The sequence below is a fragment of the Gobio gobio genome (genome assembly GCF_949357685.1).
Source record: "Gobio gobio genome assembly, chromosome: 21".
NCBI lineage: Eukaryota > Metazoa > Chordata > Actinopteri > Cypriniformes > Gobionidae > Gobio > Gobio gobio.
This window is the reverse complement of record NC_137117.1, coordinates 43,239,932-43,254,080: the sequence shown is the minus strand read 5'-3', so window position 1 is coordinate 43,254,080 and position 14,149 is coordinate 43,239,932. Positions and strand designations below refer to the sequence as shown.

At 40.7% G+C, this 14,149-nt stretch overlaps 2 protein-coding genes across 3 annotated transcripts in view; one reads left to right on the top strand and one right to left on the bottom strand.

Annotated features, from left to right (window-relative positions):
* The window catches only part of fbxw12 (F-box and WD repeat domain containing 12), an 18,815-nt gene extending 16,895 nt beyond the window's left edge, over window positions 1–1,920 (top strand). Inside the window, exon 10 of the mRNA XM_079802297.1 lies at window positions 977–1,920. Within this exon, the coding sequence (XP_079658423.1) occupies window positions 977–1,076 (100 nt within the window). The 3' untranslated portion in view covers window positions 1,077–1,920. The remainder of the gene's footprint in view (window positions 1–976) is intronic.
* ptpdc1b (protein tyrosine phosphatase domain containing 1b) overlaps window positions 1–14,149 on the bottom strand; it is a 19,456-nt gene extending 5,307 nt beyond the window's left edge. The window contains exons 1-10 of one of the 2 annotated variants that reach the window (XM_079802296.1): window positions 13,923–14,149; window positions 12,115–12,149; window positions 10,718–10,892; window positions 6,678–6,758; window positions 6,463–6,581; window positions 6,170–6,307; window positions 3,672–4,702; window positions 2,023–2,205; window positions 1,840–1,950; window positions 1,673–1,764 (exon numbers count right to left, since the gene is read on the bottom strand). In XM_079802296.1, the coding sequence (XP_079658422.1) occupies window positions 1,678–1,764; window positions 1,840–1,950; window positions 2,023–2,205; window positions 3,672–4,702; window positions 6,170–6,307; window positions 6,463–6,581; window positions 6,678–6,758; window positions 10,718–10,892; window positions 12,115–12,124 (1,935 nt within the window). In that variant the 5' untranslated portion in view covers window positions 12,125–12,149; window positions 13,923–14,149 and the 3' untranslated portion in view covers window positions 1,673–1,677. Of the gene's footprint in view, window positions 1–1,281; window positions 1,765–1,839; window positions 1,951–2,022; window positions 2,206–3,671; window positions 4,703–6,169; window positions 6,308–6,462; window positions 6,582–6,677; window positions 6,759–10,717; window positions 10,893–12,114; window positions 12,150–13,922 lie in introns of those variants that run through there. The other variant, XM_079802295.1, reaches the window with a different exon arrangement.

Sequence of the window (14,149 nt, the reverse complement as noted above, 5' to 3'; positions counted from 1 at the left end):
CGCGTTAACCAATCAGGAGCTTGCTCTAGTAGTGACAACAATGAGGAGAAAATCTGTATATTAATATCTGGTTCAGACAATACGATTATCACTGTGATAACATTAAATGACATGAAACACAACCCAGTCTCTTTTTGTTAAATTTCAAGTTTATGTATGATCAATAATACAAAAGTATAAGTAATGTATAACAAGCTATACATGAAATAAAGCAAACAATTCAGTCAAACATTCAAAGTCAGTGCTAGTAGGCTAACGTTACAACTGCAACATACAGTTATAGCCTAAAAATATAAAGTAATGAAACTTCACCTCAGCCTAATGCCATCAGCCTAAACGATTTGCCAGGGAACAAATTATAGATCCATCAGACCAAAGATCGGCCGTTACAAGACGAATTATAGCTCGAGACGCCACAGAGACATCAGAGCCAGCGGCAGACGGCAGAAGGACTGGCTGAGGAAAGGTTGCCCTCGCCGGGGTTAATGAGCGCTGAGCGCCGCTGGAGCTCACAGCTCCGACAACGGCAGATAAAATGTTCAAATAGGCACTCTTTATATAAATAAACCACAGATTTGAGCTTTAAACAACTACATTATCGACTGAAAAAGTCTTAAAACTACGTTTTGTCACACATTAACAGTAGATTTTAACAAAAAAAGACATGTAAACACAGCCCATGTCAGCCATTTCTCAACGAGACGAGCCGCTGGCGGAAGCCCCGCCCATGAGGCGAATTCGCGTCTGTTGTGCAGTGAATGTCACGCGCGATTCACGCGAGTAAACTCAAAATGTACAAGCGTCCACCTTCGCGCGATTAGCGTGAATTATTCGCACGAATCGCGTCCGGTGTGAACGCCACATAAGAATGAGATGTCATTAAAGTTCATGTGCATGTAGAGGCAGGTGTCCCAAAACTTGGCAATATAGTGTATTTTGTAAATGGACTTTTATTCTTCTTTTTTTCTATTTCCAGAGGATTCACCAACGTCGCCTGTGATTATTCGAGTATTGTGGCCTCTGTGGAGTCATTGGATGGGAAGGATGTTTTGAAGGCTTACACCTTTGATTTCTGAAACCACCTAATGTATTCAGATCTTTTGCACTCACTGACCAGATCCATGTTTAGCATGATAGTGCCAAAGATGCTCTTACATTAAATGAGACAATAAAAACTAATATATCAAAACTGTTAAAAGGGGTTAATTGTTTGTCTTTGCAATAAGGTAATATTCACACCTTCGCCTTTACATTCAGGTAAAATGAAGACAGTTTTCATTTCTAGTTCAGTCTACTTATTTTATTACAAATAACTGTACAAACATGGTACAAAAATGAGAGGTTTCAGTTGCAATGCTTTTCAAGTATTAACACCATGGCACATAATATACAGAGTGTAATTTTCTACATATAAGATGCATTTTTCAGCTTTAACAAATGGGAACAGTATAATTTAGTCTGTGAATTACAGTGTGCATGACCTCATGTATTCTTCATCTGAACTGAGACCCGAGGAACAAGCAAAGACTTTAATAATGACTCTCCCATGACACTGCTTTTCAGTCCTGTTCCAAGCTTCACTGATTAATGAGAACTGATGTGAGGAGCTTTTCCTCAAAGATATAAATTAATATTCTCTTTGTAGTTAAGGTGTTCAGTTGGGTATTGTTACCTTTGTTACACCTCAAACTCGCTCATGGCAGCCGACCTCAAATGATGCAGAGCAAGCTTCAAGACACTCTTCCCGCCATCTGTGTTATTCATCTGAAGAAAGAACCAAGGTCAATACAAGTATGCATGCAAGCATTTAGGGCATATCTTTAGAATGACAGACAGTACCTTTGTGAAAGCTTTTGCTGCTCGCTCCAGAAAAGCGCTCTCCACTTCCTCGGGTATTGTAAATAAATGAGCAAAACAGTCCAGAATACACGTCACTGTTTCTCTTGAAGCCTGAAGTTGGAAACAAGAATGGATTTAGTTCATGGAGTTCCACTTAGAGTTATGCATCTCTTGTTATCGTACCCTATCTAGGCTGCTGAGGACAGTCGCGGGGTCCTGACTGCTCTCTTCTAGCGTGTGAACATCATGAGCTGAGATGATTGGTTCTTTGAGCTGCTCCAGCCAGGACCACAAGATTCCAGACAGAATAAACGGGTCTTTTTCCAAACACAGTCGCTCCCATGCACCCTGGCGATTGAGATCGGTCTGCAGAAAAGATTGAACATATGTACTAATCTTGCATTCAGAAAACTAAGGTTTGCTATATGATGCGAATAGATTGTTGTTTAGCCAGATAAGGCAACAGATAAAGAAAGCTGCCTTTCTTCAGCAGGACACTGAGGATGGATGGGGGGATGCAGGCAGACTAAGGGCGTTTTCACCTTGTTTGGTCCGGATTTTCGGACTTTTCAGTTTGGTCCGAATCAAAATTGCAGGTGTGAAACCTCCCCCGTACCACGGTCCGGACCAAACAGACGAAATTTGCTCCGACGAAAAGAGGTCGTCTCGGTCCGGATCAAACTGGACAAAGGTTCGGTTCGTTTCTAGTGTGAAAGCATTTTCTGTATGGTTCGGACTTTCAGACCATTTACAGGAAGTTTATGTTTAAATATTATAATGGTATTTTTAAATTCAATCTAGGCCTCATTGATTATGAAAAGTGAAAATATGCGCATTATGTCAGAAGACAGAAAGTCAGAAATAATTTTGAACGAAAATTTGTATGATTTTGCTTAGCCTGTTAACTGTCACTGGGCCACCGGTGGGCCCATTTGCCACTGCATGTTTAAAACAATTATATCCTATATTTATCCTGAGTTAATGTTGACAAACTATGTATCATTCGAAAGATTACGAACTCAAGATTCATCCTGTGAAAAAAGTTTTGAAATCGGCTTTTGCGTTACCATGGAAACAGTACTCTAAATTCTTCTAGCGGCTCCTCCCCTAGTGGGCGTCGTCATGTTTCATTTTACAACATTTATTTTAAAAAACTTTATTATAAAAACCTTTTCTAATCTTGACAAAACACATTGTCGGAAAGGTCTGAGTCTCACGGTTCTATATCCGCCCACTTTTTGTGATATTTGGACAAAAATATATACATTTGTTACAGGAGATTGTGTAAAAAAAATCTATGGAATTTCAATGACACCCGGTGGCTATTTGTGGTACAGCACCTAAACAAAATCTCATGGGAACTTCAATTTTTGTGATATCAACTTCAAATTTGGAACACAGACATTTGTCTTTTATGTGATAGTAATTTTAGAGTACAAATTATTTTGTAACATATATATTTTACATAAAATATTTAGTACAGTACATTTGCTTTACAGTAAATTTAAACTTCCATAACTTTTTCATACTTTTTCAACTCGGGCGTCAGACGCGAATTCGCTTCAAACGCGTGAATGCACAAAAGCACTATTTGCGTGTAACGCGCGTGTCGCGCAAGACGCTCAATTCGCGCCATTCGCACCAACTGGACGCGCGATTGAGGCGGATTCGCGTCCTTCGCACCGCGCGAAACGCGCCTTCCGCGCCGCGAGACCTCCAGACGCGCGTCAACGCACCTTTCAATTGACTTAATATTGAAATCACTCGCGCCAGACACTCTATTCGCGTTTGGTGTGAACGCAGCATTAGTTCATCAGTACAAGCACCTATACCTGCCAAGTAGCCACTTTCTGAATGTGTTCCTTCTCTCCGTCCTTCTCAAGGTCCACCGCAAGGGACTGAGCCACCAGGAGGCGACGCGACTCCAGAGACAACTCGGACTGGACTGTGATCACAGGCACCTCCGAATGGTCTTTTTCATTCAAAGTTTTAGTCTCGTCAAGGTCAGAACTTTGCTTGTGGTCTTTCTTCCAGAATGACAGTATTTTTGTGATGTTTGTGGAGTTTCTCTCTTCTGAAACGCCCATAGATTGGCTTCGCTGCAAGACAGACTGCCTCCTGTTTCTGAGCAGTTGAGATCCTTCTGTCTGGTCCATCAGTGTTTTCAGCTCCCATATATTGCTGGTTGAGCTGTAGACAGGATTGTCCTTACACGCCCCTAGAGAAGGAGGGACGTAGTTCTGGCAAAGTCCCAGCTGATTGCTGATGGTAGATGAGTGGATACAGGCTAAAACACCGAGAGGGTTATCTGAGAGGTTTAAAGATGCAGCTAACCTCCGGAGGTCAGACTCACTGTAGCTAAGGCTCTTACGGACGTAGTGAAGAGGTTGAGAGTTGTCTCGATTGGGTAGACCTGGAAGACGTGGCCTGATCATAGTCATCCCATTTCCCATAATCTCTCTGTTTAACTGATTCGTTTCATTAAACGTTTTCTCTACCACAGGTGTGACGTCAGGAACTTCGACAATGTCCTCCTCAATAACCTGACGGTTCTTTACGATGTCCAGCAGAAGTCTGCAGATGAGGGGAACGAGCTTTGGCACGTATCTCAGCTGCCGAGCCTCGTATCCGTGCAGTATATGTTTCTGCCGCATTAAATATTGTGAAAGAGTGACAGACGGTGCTCTAGGCTCAGCGTTAGCAAACAAGTTCCTTAGGGGAACGAGGAACTGAGCGAACTGCCTGACGCATTGGAGCTGCCCTCTAGTCTGGATCGAGTTTGGTCGCTTGCCTCGGACTAACAGAATGGCTTGATCCGCTGTCATCTGTGTGGTGAACAAGAAGAAACAGGCCAGCAACACACCTATGACAAAAACGTGGAAAAAGAGTTAATATCCAGCTAGCGTACATATCACAACATTGCATTTTGTTTGAGGCTAGGTTGTTGCAGTACCATTTTTTACTTTCTACGAAACAAAATATTGTTGACGTTTTTGAAGTTAAAATAAAGGGTTAGTTCACCCAAAAATGAAAATTCTGTCATTAATTCCTCACCCTCATGTCGTTCGACACCCGTCAGACCTCCGTTCATCTTCAGAACACAAATGAAGATATTTTAGTGTAAAGCTGATGCTGAGAAAGGCTTCAGATAGGCCTCCATTGGCATTCAGTACATTCACACTCACAAGACCCATAAAAGGCTCTTAAAACGTCGTTACAAAGTCCATCTCACCACAGTGACTCTACAATAATTTTACAATGCGACGACTAGTTTTTGTGCGCCAAAAAAAATCGAAATAACGCCTTTATTCAACCTCTTCTTGTCTTCCGTGTGTGCCTCCACGACGCATGCGCGAGAATATGACGCAGATCCGGCGTTCAGGAATCCATGAAATACACACTTTAACCCCATTTTGAGCACTACGCCGAGACCTAAAGCACGATTAATGTAGAATTCAACAGCTTAGACACGCGCGTCTTCCTCTGCTTGTAAACAAATCTCTTCTGGGTCATCTGTCCGAGCGCCGGATCTGCGTCATATTCTCGCGCATGCGTCGTGGAGACACACACGGAAGACAAGAACAAGTTGGATAAAGGTGTTATTTCGATTTTTTTTGCGCACAAAAACTGTTGTCGTCGCATCGTAAAATTATTGTAGAGCCACTGTGGTGAGATGGACTTTGTAACGATGTTTTAAGTGCCTTTTATGGGTCTTGTGAGTGTGAATGTACTGAATGTCAATGGAGGCCTATCTGAAGCATTTCTCAGCATCAGCTTTACACTAAAATATCTTCATTTGTGTTCAGAAGATGAACGGAGGTCTGACGGGTGTCAAACTACATGAGGGTGAGGAATTAATGACAGAATTTTCATTTTTGGGTGAACGAACCCTTTAAAATAGTCCCTTTATTTTAAGTTGTCCTTCTTACAGTGTAATTATACATTTAAGTACTGATGTTTATGAACTAAATGTACTTACTATAGGGTTAGGTGCATGTACTCATGCACAATTTATAGTCATTACTATAGTAACTACATGTAATATGTATAACAAGGACACTGTAAAAAATAAAGCGCTACCAAATATTCTTACTTTGTTAAAAGATCTTGCTGGGTAGTGCTTACGTAGATGTTTGTGCTACTTTATTACCGAGACAATCCCTCTGGAGTTACCTGAGGTTTAGTGTCTTGCTTGAGGACTCAATAATGATAGCTTATGGCTGCCAGCCACCTTTCAGCGTCTTAAGCCTATAAGCCACATCACCCAAAAAAGAATGCCACCACTGCTCCACTTTCATCAAAAGAGTCAACATACAAAACAGAACTGTACCTGTTCTGCCAAGCCCCGCATGACAGTGAACAGCCATTTTGCCTTCTTGAATGGCAAAAGACATGACTTTCACCATATCCAAGATTGACGTGAGAGACGCCACACCATAGTCATTCCATCTAAAGTTGTAGAAATATACTACAATAGAGCAACAAGAGTACCTTTACAACCTGAAGGCACAAGAACAACCACAGCTACTATGTTATTACTTCATTACTTTAAGAAGATTCTTTAACCTCTTTATGTCACATTGCACAGGAAAGCTCATTTTGGCAGAATTAAATGTTACTCACTGCCAGCTTCCATGAACGTCTCTGGTCGGTAAGTAAAGCCACTCTCGGGATCTAGCGGGTTACCACAGCTGGCATGTTCGCCAGGGCATTGGAGGTTAATGACGGTCTTCAAACCACATCTTAACACGACAACACATTGACTTACAAGAGTGTACCAAACACATAACCCAGAACCAGTTTTCTAAGGCACTTCTGGTTGAGATTGTTAGTTTTACCTCAAAAACTGGTCTATTATGTCGAATTTTTCAATAATTTCAGTGGAAGGGCGGGCCATGGCGAGCAGATTATCAGTGATCCTAGAAAAAGAGATCATGAATTAACAACTAATCTATTAAAACAGTTTATCATCACATCTTGAAGCTGAAATTTTTGGCATGTAAAATCAAATATAAACAAGCGTTTAATTATAGATCGACTTTCATTATTTTAGCAATTCTGTTTGGCTTATAATAAGGAAAAATGAACAAGAGATCTCAGCACAACATATAGAGAAGGTTCACAGTCAGACACCCAAAGGGCCCTATTTTACAGATCTAAAGTGCATGGTCCGAATCCACTATTGCTAGTTTAAAAATGGAAAATGGTCGGGTTCCTGGCACATTGTCCAAAATGGTTGTCCCTAGGGCTGCTCGATTATGGAAAAAAATCATAATCACGATTATTTTGGTCAATATTGAAATCACGATTATGTAACACGATTATTTCACATGACTTTGGGAATGTGTTGCATTTATTAAAAAGACACCTTTCAACAATTCAATTGAAATTGTAACATTTGTTGTACTTTTTGAACTATTAAAATAAATCATATAACATTCAAATCAAAGTATAAAAGTATTCAAGTAAAAATGATAACCACAAATAAATAAGATCAACAATATGTCCCTAGTCTCTTAATGAGTCATGGGTGTGTTTTGGGGCGTAACGTGCAATAAACCAATCAGAGTCTCATCTCCCATTCCCTTTAAAAGCCAGTCGCATTCACACCATGGCGGAGTCACTATTTACATGCGAGCAGAAAGACTGAACGCTTCTTCAGAGAGGAATCCTTTTATTTTTTAATATTTAAAATGTTTGTGTGCTGTGTGTTTAAAATTGTACCACGTTGTGCACCAGCCTATAGGCTCATATTACTAACACACCCTTTAAAGAGCACCTATTATGGCATTTAAAATGTTCCAAATATTGTTTTAGAAGTCCCCAACAACAGCTTTGCATGCATGCAATGACAAAAAAGACTTTAGTTTTCTTATAATATGCATTTATTTTGACCTGTTTTGACAGCGATTCTCAAATGATTCCTTTAGTGATTCACTTTTCAAAACCCCGCCTTTACGTGACGCTAATCTGCGCTGATTGGTCCGATGACCCAGTCAGTTGTGATTGGTAGAGTCTGTGCAGATATTTTCGGAAACGGAACGCCCATCAAAGTCTTATAGTGACAGTAATTTGTTAATATGTGTCAGGAGTTATGAATCAAAATAAACAGATGTAGCCTAATCATGAGCGATTGAGTCTCTTATGTGTTGTTTTCAGCTCATCCTGGCAGCCAGAGGGCGCTCTGAGCACATGTAGTCCATATATGGTACAGACAGACGAAGAAGAACCATGTGCCATAATAGAAGTCCATAATAAAAGCTTCCTGAGATCGCGAAACATGCAAATAGAGACATTTGAAGACTAATAAACACACAATCGCGACGATATATGGTTTGTCTTCAAATGCTCATCCTTGGGCAGATGAGAAGTTTGCTTTTGAGTCGCACTTCAGAACACAGCGTCTCGTCTCCATGATGTTTTCTAGTTTTCACTGGCGTCTCGTCTCCATGATGTTTTCTAGTTTTCACTGGCGTCTCGTCTCCATGATGTTTTCTAGTTTTCACTGGCGTCTCGTCTCCATGATGTTTTCTAGTTTTCACTGGCGTCTCGTCTTCATGATGTTTTCTAGTTTTCTCTGGCGTCTCGTCTCCATGATGATGTTTTCTAGTTTTCACTGGCGTCTCGTCTCCATGATGATGTTTTCTAGTTTTCACTGGCGTCTCGTCTCCATGATGTTTTCTAGTTTTCACTGGCGTCTCGTCTCCGTGATGTTTTCTAGTTTTCTCTGGCGTCTCGTCTCCATGATGTTTTCTAGTTTTCACTGGCGTCTCGTCTCCGTGATGTTTTCTAGTTTTCTCTGGCGTCTCGTCTCCATGATGTTTTCTAGTTTTCACTGGCGTCTCGTCTCCGTGATGTTTTCTAGTTTTCTCTGGCGTCTCGTCTCCATGATGTTTTCTAGTTTTCACTGGCGTCTCGTCTCCGTGATGTTTTCTAGTTTTCACTGGCGTCTCGTCTCCATGATGTTTTCTAGTTTTCACTGGCGTCTCGTCTCCATGATGTTTTCTAGTTTTCACTGGCGTCTCGTCTCCATGATGTTTTCTAGTTTTCTCTGGCGTCTCGTCTCCATGATGTTTTCTAGTTTTCTCTGGCGTCTCGTCTCCATGATGATGTTTTCTAGTTTTCACTGGCGTCTCGTCTCCATGATGTTTTCTAGTTTTCACTGGCGTCTCGTCTCCATGATGTTTTCTAGTTTTCACTGGCGTCTCGTCTCCATGATGTTTTCTAGTTTTCTCTGGCGTCTCGTCTCCATGATGTTTTCTAGTTTTCACTGGCGTCTCGTCTCCATGATGTTTTCTAGTTTTCACTGGCGTCTCGTCTCCATGATGTTTTCTAGTTTTCACTGGCGTCTCGTCTCCATGATGTTTTCTAGTTTTCACTGGCGTCTCGTCTCCATGATGTTTTCTAGTTTTCACTGGCGTCTCGTCTCCATGATGTTTTCTAGTTTTCACTAGCGTCTCGTCTCCATGATGTTTTCTAGTTTTCTCTGGCGTCTCGTCTCCATGATGTTTTCTAGTTTTCACTGGCGTCTCGTCTCCATGATGTTTTCTAGTTTTCACTGGCGTCTCGTCTCCATGATGTTTTCTAGTTTTCACTGGCGTCTCGTCTCCGTGATGTTTTCTAGTTTTCTCTGGCGTCTCGTCTCCATGATGTTTTCTAGTTTTCACTGGCGTCTCGTCTCCATGATGTTTTCTAGTTTTCACTGGCGTCTCGTCTCCATGATGTTTTCTAGTTTTCACTGGCGTCTCGTCTCCATGATGTTTTCTAGTTTTCACTGGCGTCTCGTCTCCATGATGTTTTCTAGTTTTCACTGGCGTCTCGTCTCCGTGATGTTTTCTAGTTTTCTCTGGCGTCTCGTCTCCATGATGTTTTCTAGTTTTCACTGGCGTCTCGTCTCCATGATGTTTTCTAGTTTTCACTGGCGTCTCGTCTCCATGATGTTTTCTAGTTTTCACTGGCGTCTCGTCTCCATGATGTTTTCTAGTTTTCACTGGCGTCTCGTCTTCATGATGTTTTCTAGTTTTCACTGGCGTCTCGTCTTCATGTTTTCTAGTGTTCACTGGCGTCTCGTCTCCATGATGATGTTTTCTAGTTTTCACTGGCGTCTCGTCTCCATGATGTTTTCTAGTGTTCACTGGCGTCTCGTCTCCATGATATTTTCTAGTTTTCACTGGCGTCTCGTCTCCATGATGTTTTCTAGTTTTCACTGGCGTCTCGTCTCCATGATGTTTTCTAGTGTTCACTGGCGTCTCGTCTTCATGATGTTTTCTAGTTTTCACTGGCGTCTCGTCTTCATGATGTTTTCTAGTTTTCACTGGCGTCTCGTCTCCATGATGTTTTCTAGTTTTCACTGGCGTCTCGTCTCCATGATGTTTTCTAGTTTTCACTAGCGTCTCGTCTCCATGATGTTTTCTAGTTTTCACTGGCGTCTTGGAGCAATAAGTGGGCGTATCATATTCAAATAACTTGACAAGTTGACGTCATCTAGTCAGAGAAAAAGCTTCGGTCTTCTAACGATTCTTAAAAATGACTCAGAGTCGACTCTTACTTTTGAAAGAAAATAACTATATATACGTTGCACTGTAATATTTCAAACTTTGCAGGATGTTTTTGTTCACTTAGATCTATGTTACACACTACATGAAAGGTAAATTTAAAAACTCCATGATAGGTGCTCTTTAAATAACACAAAAATACTGTGGCATTTACTTTAGAACAGGTTTTTGTTGGTTAATGGCGCAGCCGTTTTTAGTTTTCGGGCTAAAACTAGCAAAAAATTCTTGCATCGCCTGGCGTCACATTGCACAGGGTGTATGATAGGGCCCAAAGGCTGTATATTTGAAGACCACTAAATTGATGGGTGTAACATGCAGTGTACCAAGATGAGTAGATTCCTCTGATGGCCTGACTGTCCTCACTCCAGTGCGAGGGATCCTCATACTTGCAGGCCTGCCCTCCACATCCCATAGAGCACTGCATGTGGCAGGGAATTACATAACGCAGCGCCTCTCCAACCATTGTGTATTTTGCTCTGGGAACCCTGGAACCCGTCACTTTAAAAGACAATCATAATATAGAGTCGAATCACTTCGTATTGGGGAATCACTGTCTGAAATCAATTTCTTTAAAGGGTTAGTTCCCCCAAAAATGAAAATTCTGTCATTAATTCCTCACCCTCATGTCGTTCGACACCCGTCAGACCTCCGTTCATCTTCAGACACAAATGAAGATATTTTAGTGTAAAGCTGATGCTGAGAAAGGCTTCAGATAGGCCTCCATTGGCATTCAGTACATTCACACTCACAAGACCCATAAAAGGCACTTAAAACGTCGTTACAAAGTCCATCTCACCACAGTGACTCTACAATAACTTTACGATGCGACGACAATAGTTTTTGTGCGCAAAAAAATCGAAATAACGCCTTTATTCAACCTCTTCTTGTCTTCCGTGTGTGTCTCCACGACGCATGCGCGAGAATATGACGCAGATCCGGCGTTCGGGAATCCATGAAATGCTCACTTTAACCCCATTTTGAGAACTACGCCGAGACCTAAAGCACGATCAATGTAGAATTCAACAGCTTAGACATGCGCGTCTTCCTCTGCTTGTAAACAAATCTCTTCTGGGTCATGTGTCCGAACGCCGGATCTGCGTCATATGCTCGCGCATGCGTCGTGGAGGCACACACGGAAGACAAGAACAAGTTGGATAAAGGTGTTATTTTGATTTTTTTTGCTCACAAAAATTATTGTCGTCGCATCGTAAAATTATTGTAGAGTCACTGTGGTGAGATGGACTTTGTAACGACGTTTTAAGAGCCTTTTATGGGTCTTGTGAGTGTGAATGTACTGAAAACCAATGGAGGCCTATCTGAAGCATTTCTCAGCATCAGCTTTACACTAAAATATCTTCATTTGTGTCTGAAGATGAACAGAGGTCTGACGGGTGTCGAACGACATGAGGGTGAGGAATTAATGACAGAATTTTCATTTTTGGGTGAACTAACCCTTTAAGAGTCTACTCAGGTGAGCAAAATCCATTCGCCAACTGATGAGATTGGCTGAGTTCTGCCATATGGATGTCTAGAAGATGCAGAAATCCTTGTTGTTTTATTGATTACAGCAAGAAATCAAAATGCCTTTAAAAAGGTAAGATGATGGTTCTTGTAAAGTTGGACTCTAAAAGAACACAGTGTAACATTGTTCTGATGGTTACTACTTGACTATTAAAACAAAAGATTTACACTGTGGCTGTAACTTTTTCTCATTGCTTACCAAAGTCCATGATACTCCCTCCTCCATGGCAAAATCTGTTCGGGCACAGGAAGAACCAGTTAGCACTACAGCTCACGAAGAAGTCATTTCAGAACCGTGGCAAACAAATAATACATATTTATATCTTTTAAGCTCAGACTGGTGTTCAAACGTATGGGGTTGGTAAGAATCTCTTCTGTTCACCAAGGGTACATTTATTAGATAAAAAATACAGTTTTCTATCTGAATATTTGTAAAATGTTATTTATTCCAGTGATGGCAATAGCATCATTACTCCAGTCTTCAGTGTCACATGATCCTTCAGAAATCATTCTATGATGATTTGCTGCTCAAAACATTTTCTGAATATTATCAGTATTGAACATGTGTGCTGCATAAATTTTGTGGCAACTCTACTTTCCCCCCTAGGATTCTTACAAACAATTTCCAATTCAAATAAATGTTTTTAAAGGGTTAGTTCACCCAAAAATGAAACGTCTGTCATTAATTACTTACCCTCATGTCGTTGGACACCCGTCAGACGTTCATCTTCAGACACAAATGAAGATATTTTAGTGTAAATCTGATGCTCTGAAAGGCCTCCATTGGCTCAATGCACGGTTCACTCTCAAGACCCTTAAAAGGCACTAAAGACGTCGTTACAAAGTCCATCTCACTACAGTGGCTCTACAATAACTTTATGAATCGGCGAGAATAGTTTTTGTGCGCAAAAAAACCCTAAATAACGACTTATATAGTGATGACGATTTCAAAACACGGCCTCATGAAGCTTCGAAGCGTTATGAATCAGTGAGTCGATTCAGCAGTTTGAATCGCCAAATTTCAGCAGTTTGACACACGATCCGAATCATCATTCGGCTCATTGATTCATAACGCTTCGAAGCTTCATGAGGCCGTGTTTTGAAATCGTCATCACTACATAAGTCGTTATTTAGGGGTTTTTTGCGCACAAAAACTATTCTCGCCGATTCATAAAGTTATTGTAGAACCACTGTAGTGAGATGGACTTTGTAACGACGTCTTTAGTGCCTTTTAAGGGTCTTGAGAGTGAACCGTGCATTGAGCCAATGGAGGCCTTTTAGAGCATCAGATTTACACTAAAATATCTTCATTTGTGTCTGAAGATGAACGGAGGTCTGACGGGTGTCGAACGACATGAGGGTGAGGAATTAATGACAGAATTTACATTTTTGGGTGAACTAACCCTTTAAGTTTGTCTTTACTGTCACTTGTGATCAATTTAATGTTCTTGCTGAATAAAAGTATTAATTTATTTTCTTAAAAAAATAAAAATCTTAGTTTTATGCTACCTCTGTTTGATTTTAGATTATAGTCCCCGAATCACAAGTCTTACGATCTTTTGCATTGTGACAATCAGGACAATTAAGCAGTTTTTCCTCCTCAGTTCTCATTAGTGTAATGTGAAAATGACATATTTTACTCATCATGGTATTTTATAATGTTGCATTAAATTGATGTTGATTTAAATAAAAAAAATTTCGACATTGCAATAATGTTTACTATAAAAAACCCTAAAAAGTTAAATATCTGGATGCAGTAAATTTGGGATGGTAGTGTGCCATGAAAAGTCACAATGCACAAAATCAGGAAATCATCCTTCTTTATGTAAAATAGGATGAAAGACGAAATCCACGGGAGTTCCAGGCTTTTCAACTGGTCAAAATGCATTTACATTTTAATAAATTCACCTTTTATTTTCCCTGTACAAAGTGTTCAGAGACATTCAAGAAAATGAATCTTTTGCCATCATGTGAATCTCCTCTAAAGAACGAGTTGTGATTACTCACCCAAACACTGCTAGAGAAAATGAACGGTTCGCTCTCTTCGATCCATTGAATCCTCAGCCGGTTTGACAACTTGATGCTAGAGTAAAAAGCAAATATCACTTTATCATTTGTTTTGCAGAATCTTCTTCACTGTGCGAAACGTATGGATCCATCCAGATACGCTGTACATCCTGGTCATTTTGAAACGGCAAGCGTTTGGTTGGAGGTAAAGTCAATACTGCAGTCAC